This window comes from Natrix helvetica (assembly GCF_964273705.1).
Source record: "Natrix helvetica genome assembly, chromosome: 16".
In the NCBI taxonomy this organism is placed as follows: Eukaryota; Metazoa; Chordata; class Lepidosauria; order Squamata; family Natricidae; genus Natrix; species Natrix helvetica.
The window spans coordinates 6,301,971-6,315,865 of NC_138563.1; the positions used below are offsets into that span (position 1 = coordinate 6,301,971).

The 13,895-nt window shown below is 45.9% G+C and overlaps 1 protein-coding gene across 1 annotated transcript in view; it reads right to left on the reverse strand.

Moving 5' to 3' along the window:
• Positions 1–12,978, reverse strand: part of SF3B2 (splicing factor 3b subunit 2) — a 28,557-nt gene extending 15,579 nt beyond the window's left edge. The window contains exons 1-8 of the mRNA XM_081968518.1: positions 12,821–12,978; positions 10,302–10,348; positions 8,693–8,770; positions 7,562–7,798; positions 7,214–7,322; positions 4,572–4,657; positions 3,200–3,305; positions 1,018–1,106 (exon numbers count right to left, since the gene is read on the reverse strand). Of these exons, the coding sequence (XP_081824644.1) occupies positions 1,018–1,106; positions 3,200–3,305; positions 4,572–4,657; positions 7,214–7,322; positions 7,562–7,798; positions 8,693–8,770; positions 10,302–10,348; positions 12,821–12,935 (867 nt within the window). The 5' untranslated portion in view covers positions 12,936–12,978. The remainder of the gene's footprint in view (positions 1–1,017; positions 1,107–3,199; positions 3,306–4,571; positions 4,658–7,213; positions 7,323–7,561; positions 7,799–8,692; positions 8,771–10,301; positions 10,349–12,820) is intronic.
• Between the last annotated feature and the right edge of the window lie 917 nt (positions 12,979–13,895).

A 13,895-nucleotide genomic window follows, 5' to 3' on the forward strand; every position in this document is an offset into this window, starting at 1 on the left:
GTCCCAAAGAAATCATAGAAAGGGGATTGGGGGTGGGGGGGAGCTCTGAGGGGGAAGAGGGAATGGAGCTGGCAGAGAGAGAGAGGGAGAGAGAGAGGGAGGGAGAGAGGGAGAGACAGAGCTGGAGTCTGGGCTGTCCGTCAGCCCTCAGATGGAGAGTCAACAGCCCCCAGGTCTGGAGGTGGCTGATGAGGAAGAGGAGGAACAGCTGGGACCAGTGCCTGAAGTGTGTCTTGGTGCGTCTTATAATCCGGTGCGTCTTATACTCCGAAAAATACAGGTATGATGTAAAATGAACTATGCATAAGATGTAAAGGGGGGGGGGGAAGGAACCCAGGCAAACTTCATTTATAAAATAAGTCAAAATACTGTATGTAACAAAAATGTTAAAACTTTAGTTTAAAAAAAAAAGAGGCATCATTGATTGATTACAGAGGGTTTGTCGTGTTTTGGGAGCTGGGTCAAAACACTTTGTTGATCAAAGTTTGTTGTTCTATTAGCAAGAAGGGGCTAATTTGCTGTTTGTTGTCTTTAAAGCCGCGTAACCTAAGAGTGGATTTTCACTAGCCTAAATACTCTGAGCGCTTCCCAAAATATCTCGGCGGTGCCAGAGAACTTAGAATAACTTTATTGTCACTTTAAATGTACACGAATCGGCATACATTAAAATGAAATTCCGTTGCATGCAGCTCTCAAAGGTTCTTCACCTCTACTATACACTACGTAAGGACCCATGGGGGAGAGGGCTAAAGGGAAACCAAGGGGGTCGTTTTGTACTGATGCGTGGGAAATTCACATTCTGCCTGACTCTACCGCAATCAGCACCTCTCAGTAAAAGTGCCTTTTGCTTCCATCAAATGGAGTCGAGAGTTCCTAGGGGATCAGACTGCGACAGGTCTGACACTACCAGAGTCAGAAACAAACCGACGATCTTTTTTTTCATGCAAAAGGAAGCAACTCGGTCCTTGAGCTGCCGCCTTTCCCAAGTTCTTGCTGACCCAGCCTGATTCCTGTCACCTCTTTCTTAGACATGGCTGAAGCGTCGTCTTCAGCATCGGAGGCAGAGATGCCAGCTAGCACCCTCAGCTCGGTCTCCATGTCGTCGTCTGCGAGGAAGGCAAAATTGGGCCAGGGGTTAGTGGGGTGGGATGGCGGAGAAGATGAAAAAATGGGAAGAAACACACCAGCTCCCCTCCCCCCCAAAAAAAGGAACATTACAGGTAGTCCTCGATTTACAACAGTTTGTTTACTGACCGTTCAAAGTTACGTCACTGGAAAAAGTGGCTTATGACTGTATTTCATAATTATGACCATTGCAGCATCCTAATACCCACATGAACAAAATTTGGATGCTTGGCAACGGCAAGTTCTTTTTCCACATATCGAACATAGTTCTTTTCTTTCACAACCCTCTGATTCATGGTCCATCTCTTTTTCCTTTTTGCCTCTCCTTTCCATTTGATTGTTAATGGGTTATGGTCTGCCCACATGTTCGGGGTTATTTCTACTTCCCACCTCCTTCTCGATTTCCGGTTCCGTCCACACCATGTCAATCCTGGACCATGAATTATGGGGGTTTGAAAAGAATGTGTATTGACTCTTCTGTGGGTTGATTTCTCTCCAGACATCTTTTAGGTTTAATTCTCGGGCCATTTCAAAGAATGCATTTGGTAGTGTTCCCCTTTCATAATTTTTTTTAATTATCTGTTTATCTCTTTCTTTGGGTCTACCACCGAAATCCCCTAATAAACATATGTTGTCCAATTCCAGTTCTGCAATCCGCTTATGTAATTTACTATAGTATTCTTTCTGATTCGTGTTTGGTGCATATATGACTGCAATTAGTGCTCTTTTTTGTTTTATTGATACTTCAATTAGTAATGTTCTTTCCTCTTCATCTGCGTATACCTGTTTAGGTTTTAGCCAGTTCTTTATATATACTGCATTTCCCCTTTTCTTTGTTTCAGCCAAGGCCAGATGTAATTTCCCTAACTTTGGAGATTCTAGGATACTACCATTTCTTTTTTTAAAATATGAACTTCCTGTAGGCATGTGATGTCCATGTTTTGTTTTTGGAGTTTAGAAATTGTTTGTCTTCTTTTTATAGGTGAATTTAGTCCATTTATATTGACTGATATTAATTTCACTTCTTCCTCCATCCTGTTGTTTGTTTGTCGCTTTTGTCCCTTTACTTGATTTCATTTCCCTTTGATTTCTATATTTCTATAACAATATTTAAATACCATAAATAGTGGAAAGATATCTGAAGTGTACAAAGCTGATTGTAAATAAATCCAATCCAAAGTCCTCCGTTGGGAATACCACAGCTCTTATTCCTTCATCTCTCTACTTCCTTGCAATTTCTCTGTTCCCTGTTGTCTGTGCTCAAAAAGACTGCTGCCTTCAAATTACACAGTCACTGCCCTCTCTCTTCGTTTTCTGCCTCCTCTGTCTCTCCTGTTGCAAAGGGAATCTGTTCTTCCTTCTTTCTCAGTCTATTCACCACCCACACAAAACTCTCAATTCACATCATCGGAGATCCAGTCTCAGAAATCAGAAGAAATTCTGATCGTAAATTCCACCAACTTGGAGAAGTGTCTCGGAGTTTCAGGTTACTTAACATTGTCCGCTGATACTTCTGCCGCTTCTCACTTTTTGCTCCCTCCACCATTAATCAGGCTATCACATCTCAGGACCAGGCCATGACCGAGCCATAACAGCTGGTCTCTTCCGTGTTGGATTTCAGGGGTTCTACCCTTTGCAACGGGGAGATCGCTTTTCTCCTCGTCAGCCCTGGATATTCCCCTCACTACCGCCGTTCTCTCCAAGGCTCAGCTTTGCTGCTGACAGCCTCCAGACACGAAAAATCAGACAGGGAGAACAGAGGCTCGCTTCCCTGCAACTGCTCCAATGTGACGTCACCTCGGAAGCCCCAAGAAACAAAAATTTTAGCCACAGAAATTTTGGGCTCAGTTCTGATCGTAATTTGAGGTCTACTTGTAATTATGCAGACAATTGCTTTAGTCTGGCAAGATTCTGTCCCATGGCCGAACAACCCTAGAGAAACTATTCCAGGTATCGTTCTTTGCGTTGACATTAACCCGACCAATCGGTTGCAGATTCCCCATTTGTTTCCACTATAGCAGGGATGAGTGTCTCTGAACTAGACTTCCCAGAAACCCTACTTCTGGTCCTTTACCTGTGGCGCTGGGTACAGATGTGAGCTCTTCCTGACGGCTCTCCTTAAGCTGAAGGATCTTTTCCAAGGCTTGAGGAATTTTGGGGCCCACCCCTGAATCATCGATCTGGAAGGATCAAAACCAACACCCAAGGTTATAACCTGTCTGCAGATTTGAACGGTGCAAAACAATTCAGGCTTGGATCTACTTTCGCTTTAGGTTTAACAGCGGGCAAAGAGAAAAGGCATTTGAGCTGATGGGGTGGATAAACTTAGTGACAAATCAGGCTCTGGAAAGGGGACACCATTATTATTTTTTTACCACGGAGGTAAGTCCTCTGACTCCTGTGCCTGCTTCTAGGCGCACGCTGTACAAGCGCAAACCAGCTCTGCCCTTGAACCCAGACAAAATTCTTAGGCAGTTTCCAAATAATTGAATCCCATTCTTACTTAAGAGCGGTTGTATCAACACCTGGCTGGTTCCCCCCCCCCCCTCCTCCCTTACCTACACATAGCTCAATTTCTCCTCCTACAAATTGGATGAATGGATGGGTGGGTGGGTGGGTGGGTGGGTGGATAGGTGAACAGATGGATGAATGCATGGACGGATGAATGAATGCATGGACGGATTAATGGATGCATGCATGGGTAGGTGGACGGATGAATGCATGGATGGATGGGTGGATGGATGGATGGATGGATGCATGGATGGGTGGACGGATGAATGCATGGATGGACGAATGGATAAATGGATGGATAAATGGATGGATAAATGGATGGATGGATGGATGAATGCATAGATGGGTGAGTGAACGGATGGGTGGACGGATGAATGCATGGATGGACGAATGGATGCATGGATGGATAAATGGATGGATAAATGGATGGATAAATGGATGGACGGATGAATGAATGCATGGACGGATGAATGGATGCATGCATGGGTAGGTGGACGGATGAATGCATAGATGGGTGAGTGGACGGATGGATGAACGGACGGATGAATGCATGGATGGGTGGACGGATGAATGCATGGATGGACGAATGGATGCATGGATGGATAAATGGATGGATAAATGGATGGATAAATGGATGGATGGATGGATGAATGCATAGATGGGTGAGTGAACGGATGGGTGGACAGACGGATGAATGCATGGATGGGTGGACGGATGAATGCATGGATGGACGAATGGATGCATGGATGGATAAATGGATGGATGGATGGACGGACAAATGCATAGTTGGGTGGGTGAACGGATGGGTGGATGGACGAACAAACGCATGGATGAAAGGATGGATGGATGGACGGACAGATGAATGGTTTGGTGGATGGATGGATTTAAGAACAGCCTAGTTTCCGTTGGCCACCTCTGGCCATTAATGGACTTACCTCCCGACTGTCTTCTCCAGGAGGAGGTGGGGGGCCACGGGGTCTTGAACTCGCCATTCCCATGGGGGAGCTGGGAGCGGGGTTCACTGGAATAGGGAAAACGAGACTCAAATTAGTTGAAGCCATCCCATTTTTTGCCATTTCCTTGCTTAAAAGACAAAGCAGGGAACGGCCATGAGTGCTGGAAGGGAGCGAAGTTTGGTTTCAACTGTAAGCATCAAGGAACCACCAAGAATACCAACATTGACAGGGCAAGTCACTTGTGTATGAATAGTGAAAACCACACTCCCTTCCAGCACTGTGGCTGTTACCTAGTTGGGTCATGAAATGTCAGCAAGAAAACCACCAAGCTCAGAGAGCACCAAGGACCACACGGATGTTCCTCCTCCTCCTCCACTACTAACTCCTCTTCCTCCCCTGCCCTTCCAAACCTCACTCTCTTCTAGCACTGATGATGTTCCCTAGTTGGGTCATGAAACATCTGCAAGAAAACTGAGCTTAGAGGACCACCGAGAACCAATATTCTTCCTTCTTCCTCCACTCATTGATGACGTTACCTAGTTGGGTCATGAAACATTGACAAGAAAACCAAGAACAGATAGCACCAAGGGCCTGCATTTCCACGTGTTCTCTTATACACGTATTACGTGAGTGCTAGAAGAGGTCTTAAAATATAAGTCAGTCAAGCAAGGCCATAACCAGCCAAGCTGCTGAATGGAATTTTAATTCTGGAGGTCAAACCCGGCTTTTCCTGGCACACAGCTTTGGGAGATGGACAATCGTGCTGTAAGCCTTTATAAATTCTTGTGCTTTGTTTCAAAACCCAGGAGACAGGAAGAAAACAGTAAAACACTAATGCTGTACGATTACTTCTTCCAAAGGCTGGCAAATCCCTCAAAGCAGCTGCTCTGTCTTCAGAAGCAGCAGTTAGGCAATTGATTTTCATTGATGGAAGTTGTGCTTAAAACCCCCCACAAAAGTGACACAGCCATTCCTGTTCAGCCACAAAGGGAGGACATTTTCTCCGAAATACCCTTGCAAGTCCATGATTTTACTGAACCCACTTCTCTGATCTTGTTCTGACCTAGGCTTCCCAAGAGTACGAAGCCGACTCCTCATCCTGATAAAACCTCTTTAGGCTGCATCAACAGAGGGATAATAATAATAATAATAATATTTATTTCTTAGCCGCACCCTCTTCCGAAGGGAGCCTCAACTGCACCCCAAAATGTACCCAAGAGTTAGTAAAATATCTGGGCCAGTGGATCCATCATCCTAGAGTGAAACTTGGGAGTTAATATCTGAAATCAAGAAAGCGGGACTGCTTGCGCACGTCATTAAGATCCTGCTAAGATCTTCAAGCTGACTAATTATGAACCAATTATATGATGATCGCATTGCAGCTAAGCCAGGGGTTGGCAACCTTAAACATTCAAAGAGCCACAAAGGTCCTAACCAGAAGCCCCCCCTCTCCCCCATTCAATTCTGGAGCCAACCGGAAATCCGGTTCCCCCACCAGTCTCCTAGTGCAGAGAAAAACGTTCCCTGATAAGCCAAAGGGTCCCCCTGGGGGAGGAAGAGGTGGTTAAATTTTGATGGTTAACATTTATGTTATTCTCTTTTCAGGAAACGTTTTTCTCTTGAGGAGAGGCCGCCTGTCAGGCCTGTAATTCTGTTCCTTTTAGGATCATTGGCCTGCCACATAATTAAAACATATATATATTATGCTGTTTCATTGGTATAGTAGTTGGGAGGGGGGAATAGAAAGGAGTAGGATTGTGGAATGTATTGTGGAATGTCTTAGAAGCTCAAGGTCGTCTTTTGTCTCCGCACCTCGACACCTGGCCGGAAGAAGAGGGGTGTACATGCCAGCGTGGAAGATGAAGATTGGACCATGTGATGAATTATGGGATGGGAGAATACCAATGGAATTTGAATGTTAGATAAATAAAACGAATAAAACATGAACAAAAGAAGAAAGAAAACTTTTTCATGCTTTCCGGAAGTGTGCGATGATCCTGCTAGTTGGGGACAACGAGAATTGTAGTCCTACACACCCAGAGGGCTGGTTGCATAGGGTTTTTGGCTCTGGGAAAAAATAGGAGGAGGAAGGAGCGGGGGTGGGTGGGCATGTTTGCTGTCTAAGAGTTGTTTGTAACAATGATAAACGTAGGGTTTAAATAAATAAATGTATGTATGTATGTATGTATGTATGTATGTAGTATTTGTGCTGATAAATAAATAAAGGGAGACTAGTATAGATCTATTTCAAGCTATTTAGCTCTCATCAGCTAGCCATACCCTTACTGGGATTTGAACCTATGGCTAGCTGATGAGAGCTAAATAGCTTGAAATGGATCTATACTAGTCTCCCTTTATTTATTTATCAGCACAAATACAACACAAATATAAAAAGGCAACATTAAAAATAAAAATATGGTTTTCTGCCTGGATGGTTTTCTGTAATGAGCCGAAGGACAGAAAGAGGGAGTAGTGAGCTTCCTCCCATATTTGGGCATACCAGGGGTTGTAACACACATACATACATACATACATACATACATACATACATACATACACCATAAACTTTTTTTTTAAATGCAAAGAACATCAACTTCCTGTCCTGGCCCAAAAGCACTTACTTCTGGGGTGGCCTTGAGATCTTGCTAGAAGATCTGGAACTGTCCGAGGTACTGAAGGGGCCAGCTTTGACATCTCTTGCTGGCGTGCCTGCTCCATTAGGACAGCTGCCTGTGGGGGGAGGGGGAGACAGGGTGGGTGTGGGTGGGAGAGGAGAGTCAACACAGGTCCAACCCTGCAAACATTTCTATCAAAACTTTTGACCCGCCGCCTAGGAAGGGCTGGAAAGCCAAACGGGAGGCCGTTTCACCCCCCCCCCCCAGTAGGGAAGGTTGCTGGTGAGCTGTTACCCACATACGCCCACCCCCACACACATACCTGTGCATTTTCAAAGCAAGATGTGTCCTTACCTGCTTGCCTCGCTCCTCCTGTTGGATCAACATGGCGGCCTGTTGCTGAGCCAGCTTCAGTCGCTCCTCCTCGGGCAACGAGGAAGGATCCATCTGCATGCGAAGAGGCGCGCCCAGATTGGGGGGCGGTGGAGGAGGTCCCACACCCATGGGGAAGTTGAGGCCCATGCCAGGGGGAGGGGGAGGCTGCATCGGGGGCATGCCCATGGGAGGTGGGGGCAAAGGAATGCCTTGGACCTGAATGAGAGAGGAAAAGGCGTTACTCACAAGAAGCGTCTCCCGGATGTGCTAGCTTCAGAAGTCCTGTGTCAACCCTGAAGCTGGCCTGACTGAGGCCATTTTGAGACTTCAGCACTGACACACTAGAGAAGAGGGACAGGGAGGGGGAACAGAGAGAGTTGGGGTGTTATTAGTCAAAACAAAATACTTTCTCTTGGGAACCAAGGACGTTCCTGCAGATGCTCAGGAGGAGGAGACTGGCGTCACCTAGCAACTGGACAGTATCCTGATTGAGCCATGTGACTGATTGAGAAAGTGAAAAACTTTTAATTGGGTGAAAACCGTGGGAATAATTGGAGTCGGTTTACACCAGATCTGTGCCAGCCAATGTGATGTAGCCAATAAACTTATTCTTTGAGGAATCTACCTGCTTCAGAGTTTTGTTTGCTACGGGTATGTTACGAAAAATAAGGTGTTCCCTTTATCATATATTTAGTATAGCCTTCATTGTCATTGTACATCATGTATACAATGAAATTGGTTAATTTCTGGTAATAGAATCCAACATTTCTGTTGCTAAGTGAAACATTTAAGTGAAATTTGCCTCGTTTTACCATTTTGTCACCGTTGTTAAGCAAATCACTGCAGTTGGTCAGTTAGAAATCTGGTTGTTAAATGAATATGCCTTCCCTATTGATTCTGATTGGCTGAAAGGGGGAATCACATGACCTTGGGACAGAGCTATGGTCATACGTATGAACCCGTTGCCAAGTGTCTAAATGTTGATCACGTGACCGTGGGAATGCTGCAAAGGTTGTAACTGTGAAAAACGGCCATGTCGCTTTTTTTCAGTGCCGTTGCAACTTCGGTCAGTAAATGAACTGCTGTAAGTTGAGGACTATCTGCACTTACCGGTCCTGGTAAGGGAGGTGGGGCTGAATTGTCTCCATCATCTCCTCTCATAACAGGCCTGGTAAGCAGAATTCCCGTCTGTTAAGAAAAATGAAAAGAAAAAAAATTGTTGGAAATAAATCAACTATTTGCCCTTTTCAACTTGAAATCTAAAATATTTATCTCTAGCAAACTGATGGTCTAGTCCAGGGGTCCCCAATCTTTCGGACCTCAGGGACCACTAAATACTTAATTTTAAATCCCGCAGACCACTAATATGATCTGCCTAATGACCAGCTGGGTGGACGTGGCTAGATGATCATGTGACTGGGTGGGCATGGCCAACTTGATGTCACTCACATCAAGGGGCGCCTCGTCAGTCCCTGCTCGCCCCTCCCCTCCCACCCACTCCTTGCCTGCCTGCCCAGGCTCCTTAGGGCCCCAACAGAAAGCAGTTGCTGGAGGTAGGCAGCCACCAGGAGAAAGAGTTGGCAAAAGAGCTCAGTTCAAATTGGATCTGGCCGAGACGGAGGCTCAACAGGAGCACCTCACTGAGGACTACCAGCATAGGCTTTCCAAGCAGAGGGAAGACCTGCGGGAGTACAAGGCCAGGTACCTGCGCCTGGAGGCTCAGCGGGCTGAGATGGTCAGCCAGTTCCAGGCCATGATGCGGTCCCACTGGAACGAGTCCCTCCGGCTCTTCACTACCAGCAGCGCTTCCCTCCAGCTTTCTCCCAAAGCCCCCCACCAGGAGGCTGAAGCAGACCCCAAGTGGGAATTTCTGCCCCCCTCCGACCCGCACACAAAGACCCCGAAAGGGGAGACTCTCTGCAGCAACACAAGCGTTCATTGCATGTATCCCTCTCAGGGGCCGTAGTTTTAGGACCCCTGATTTGGTGCAATATAAAAAGATGCAAATAATTTTTCTGCAAACCACCAAAATTTTCTCGTAGACCACCAGTAGTCCACGGACCACCAGTTGGTGACCGCTGGTCTAGGACAGTGTTTTCCAACCTTGGCCCTTGGAACATGCATAGACTTCAACTCTCAAATTCCCCAGCCAGCAAAGCTGGAATTCTGAGAGTTGAAGTCCACGCGTCTTCAAGACAAGATTGACAAACCCTGATCTGGGATGTAAGATGGTTTAGAATGCCATACAGGGAATTATTACGGCTTAACTCTATAAATGCTACATCTTTTCCCATCTGAAGCAGCCCAGTTGTTTCTCAAAGCACATCTGGAAGATACCCTTCGGAAAGAGGGTTGCTGAGAGAAGGACGATACATTTCAAATTTTCAGCATGTAAAAATCTGGAAGTTACAAAGCCGCTTGAATTTGCGCTTATTTTCTAACGACAAATTTGCAGCAATTTGTTAACAACTGTCTAACATAACGTACACTTTCCTCGATTCTCCTTTACCAAAATGTTACTTTCTTAGCACCCGAAATTGCTGTTTTTTTCTGAAGTGAGTGGATTACACTAAAATAATTCTGGTTTATAGAATCTAGTTGTGTATACTCATATTCCTCTGTGATTTGGCCTTCTTTTCTATGACCTACCAGCCGGTTACAGTAAAAAGAAAAAACACCAAAATGCTGTTGCTATTTTCTGATCCAAGAAAGGTTTCACCTGAAGAGTATATGTTTGCAGCCGTTCCAGCAGCTCTTCACGGCTACCTGGAAAGGGAACAAAAATAAAATAATTCAGAGACGGTGCTGTAAAACAAGAAGGGAGATTAATGTTCGCCCATCCTTCTCCGATCATTAATTAATCTTCATACAGAAGAAAAAAAATTGAGTCTGTTGCAGCAAAACTAAAGAAACAACATCAGAGCTCTTAGCATGATAGGCTAATTGGGTCACTACAGTAGCCCCTGACTTATGGCTACCCCCCCCCCAAAAGATATAGGTAGCCCCTGACTTACAACAGTTCGCTTACTGACTGTTCAAAGTTACAACGGCACTGGAAAAAGGGACATGACTGTTTTTCACACTTAACGACCGTTGCAGCACCCCTAAGGTCACGTGATCAAAATTAAGACACTTGGCAACTGACTCCTATTTATGATGGTTGCGGCGCCCCGGGGTTGTGTGATCCTCTTCTGCGACCTTCTGACAAGCAAAGTCAATGGGGAAGGCAGATTCACTTAATGACCGTGTTATCATTTTAACAATTGTGATGATTCACGTTAGACGTTCACGTTGTTTTCCGGGTGCGATTCAAGGTATTATGTCCTTTAAAGCGCTCCATGGCTTAGGCCCAGGGTACCTGCGAGACCACCTACTGCCACCAGTAGCCTCCCACCGTCCAGTACGATCCCACAGATTTGGCCTCCTCAGGGTGCCGTCGGCCAGACAGTGTCGGCTGGTGACCCCCAGGGGGAGAGCCTTCTCTGTGGGAGCGCCTTCCCTCTGGAATGAGCTCCCCCCGGAGCTTCGCATAATCCCTGACCTCCGGTCCTTCCGATGCGCCCTAAAAAGTTGGCTTTTCCAGCAAGCCGGCCTGGCCTGTTAATTTTAACTTATTTTAAATGTATCGTCTTTTAAATTCGGTTGTTTTTTTGGATATGTATATAATTTTTTTTTAACTTTTGGGATGTGCTTTTTTTTAATGTTGTACGCCGCCCTGAGTCCTTTTGGAGAAGGGCGGCATATAAATCCAAATAAACAGAAACAGAAACAAACAAACAACTGTGGCAAGATATTTTTTGGGATGGGGCAAAACTGTCTCATTTAGCAAGAGAAATTTTGGGCGCCGTTGTGCTTGCAAGTCGAGGACTACCTATACCCGTGATGGCGAACCTCTGGCGCGCTTGCCAGAAGTGGCATGCAGAGCCATCTCTCTGGGCATGTGAGCTGTTGCTTGTTGCTCTGCCAGGTTCTGGCACACCAGCCAACTGGTCTTCACGCACGCGGGAGCCCCTGGGGATCATGTGACTGCATTTTAAGTGCTCAGCAACTGGTCCAAGGCTTAAAATCACTTTACTGTCACTTTAACACTAATTGGCATACATTAAAATGAAATTTCCTTGCATACAACTCTCAAAGGGTGACCACCTCCACTATACACTTAACTACATAAATATAAATAAATACAAAATTATGCACATACTGACATATACGACACAGAGAAACAACACAGTCTAGTCTGGATGTATACATGCACATTGCAACTTTTAAGACTTGTGGACTTCGACTCCCAGAATCCATGCTGGCCGGGGAATTCTGGGAATTGAACCTCCACCTGTCTTAAAACTGGCCATTTCAACCACCCATTTAAGTTACCGCTCAAAGTCAGAACAGTACCGAAAAAAAAGGACGTTATAACTGATCTTTGCAGTTACAACCACTGCCGCGTCCACACTGTGACATGATCGGGACTTGCTTAGTGACGGAAGGATTCATTTAACAACTGCGCAGATTTGCGTAATAACCGTGGCAAAAGGAAGGTACTAAAATTCAGCACAGCTCACTTCGCCGTCGCCTTGTTTAGAAACAGAAATTCTGGTCCCAAATTCAGGTAGTCCTCAACTTACGACCACAAGCGAGCCCAACATTTCTTTTTTTGTTATTTATTTATACATTTTCTGTTTACCTACATAGCTGCTTTGTGAACAGCCTTATTGCCTGGATCAATCTGCTTGCATAGTAATACTTAACCATCTGCCCACATCTCTTTACCCTGGATCCTTTGGAGGATAAAGATTCTCCCTGGCACATAGTGCTAATCGTTCCTGACTCTAGGGGGAGCGGTGCTCATCTCCGTTTCAAGGCCGAAGAACCAGGCTGTCCAGTCTAAATCCAGTCTTAAACCCTCTGTCTGGCGGATGCTGTGACCAACCTTAAAGGACGGCCAGTGATTCTTGTACTGAATAAGGGGGATGGAGTGGACTAGATGACCTCGAGGGATTCCCCCCCCCTCTAAATTCTTCGCTGAACCGTTTTTTTTTTGGGGGGGGGGACGGGAGGGAAGGCGCCTTCCTGGAAACCAGCCTAACACGTGTTTGGCTTTGGCGACCCGTGTCGGCCTCGCTCACACGGCCTATTGAACTACGAGCGGCCCAACCTCAGGCCAAGCCGGCCCCAGCAGCTGGGACAGGCCCCGGCCCTTCCAACTTCGGTATCCCAGACCGCCGCGGCCTCCCTCACCCTGAGTCGGGGCCCCGATCTCGGCCAGCTTGGCCTGTAGCTCGTTGGGCGACCAGGCCCCGTATCCTGGCAACGGCAGCTCCTTGGGAGCCTCCGAGTGTCCCTCGGACGCCATCTTCTCTCCTCGCTCGAATCCGCTGCGGGGAAGCCCCGCGCGGCCACCGTAGGCGCGGCGGAGCGCCTTACGCGTCCAATCAGCGCGGCAGAGCCCAGACGATAGCCAATGAAGAAGCCAGCTAGACTTTTTTTTTTTTTTAGGAGGGAAGGGGGCGCTCAAGACTCATTGGAGGAACATTGGCCAATCCAGATACTTTGTCTAGAATCGGGGGCGGGATCAGGAACAATGGAAAGCGCAGAGGCTTCTGGGATTTGTGGTCTTTGGAAGCTGGGGGAATCAAAGACACGTTACTTAAATATCCCGCTCTTGGTTTTGGTTTCGCAGGTAGCGAGGCTGTGATCCAATTGGGTTGTTTGGCTTCTTTCTTTAAAATTATAATAAATTATAATAAAATTATAATAAAATACTTAAGAAATAAAGATTTATCTTTATTTTTATATCGATTGCTACAGATGTTGGCATCCTGCTTATTAAGGAAAACTAACTTGTAGAAATCAGTGTTTCCTTGCTCTGCTTGTAGAAATAGAGGTAGTCCTTAACTTATAAGAGTTCACTTAGTGACAGTTACCACTGCCCTGAAAAAAGTGACTTATGACAGTCTTTAACACTTATGGCCATTGCAGCCCTGGTTAAAATTCAGGATGCTAGGCAACTGACTCGTATTTACGACGGTTGCAATGTCCCGGGGTCATGTGATCCCCTTTTGCTGGCAAACCAAGTCAATGGGGAATCCAGATTCACTTAATGACCGTGTTACTTAGTTAACAACTACAGGAATTCACTTAACAGCCGGGGTAAGAAAGGTCACAAAATGGGCAAAGCTCACTTAACAAATTGTCTCACTGTGCAACAGAAATTTTGGGCTCAACTTTGGTCATAAGTCAAGGACTACCTGTAGATGACTGAAAAATGGTTTACTTCTTTAATTTACCCCAGCTGATCTAGTTCTAAAAAGAC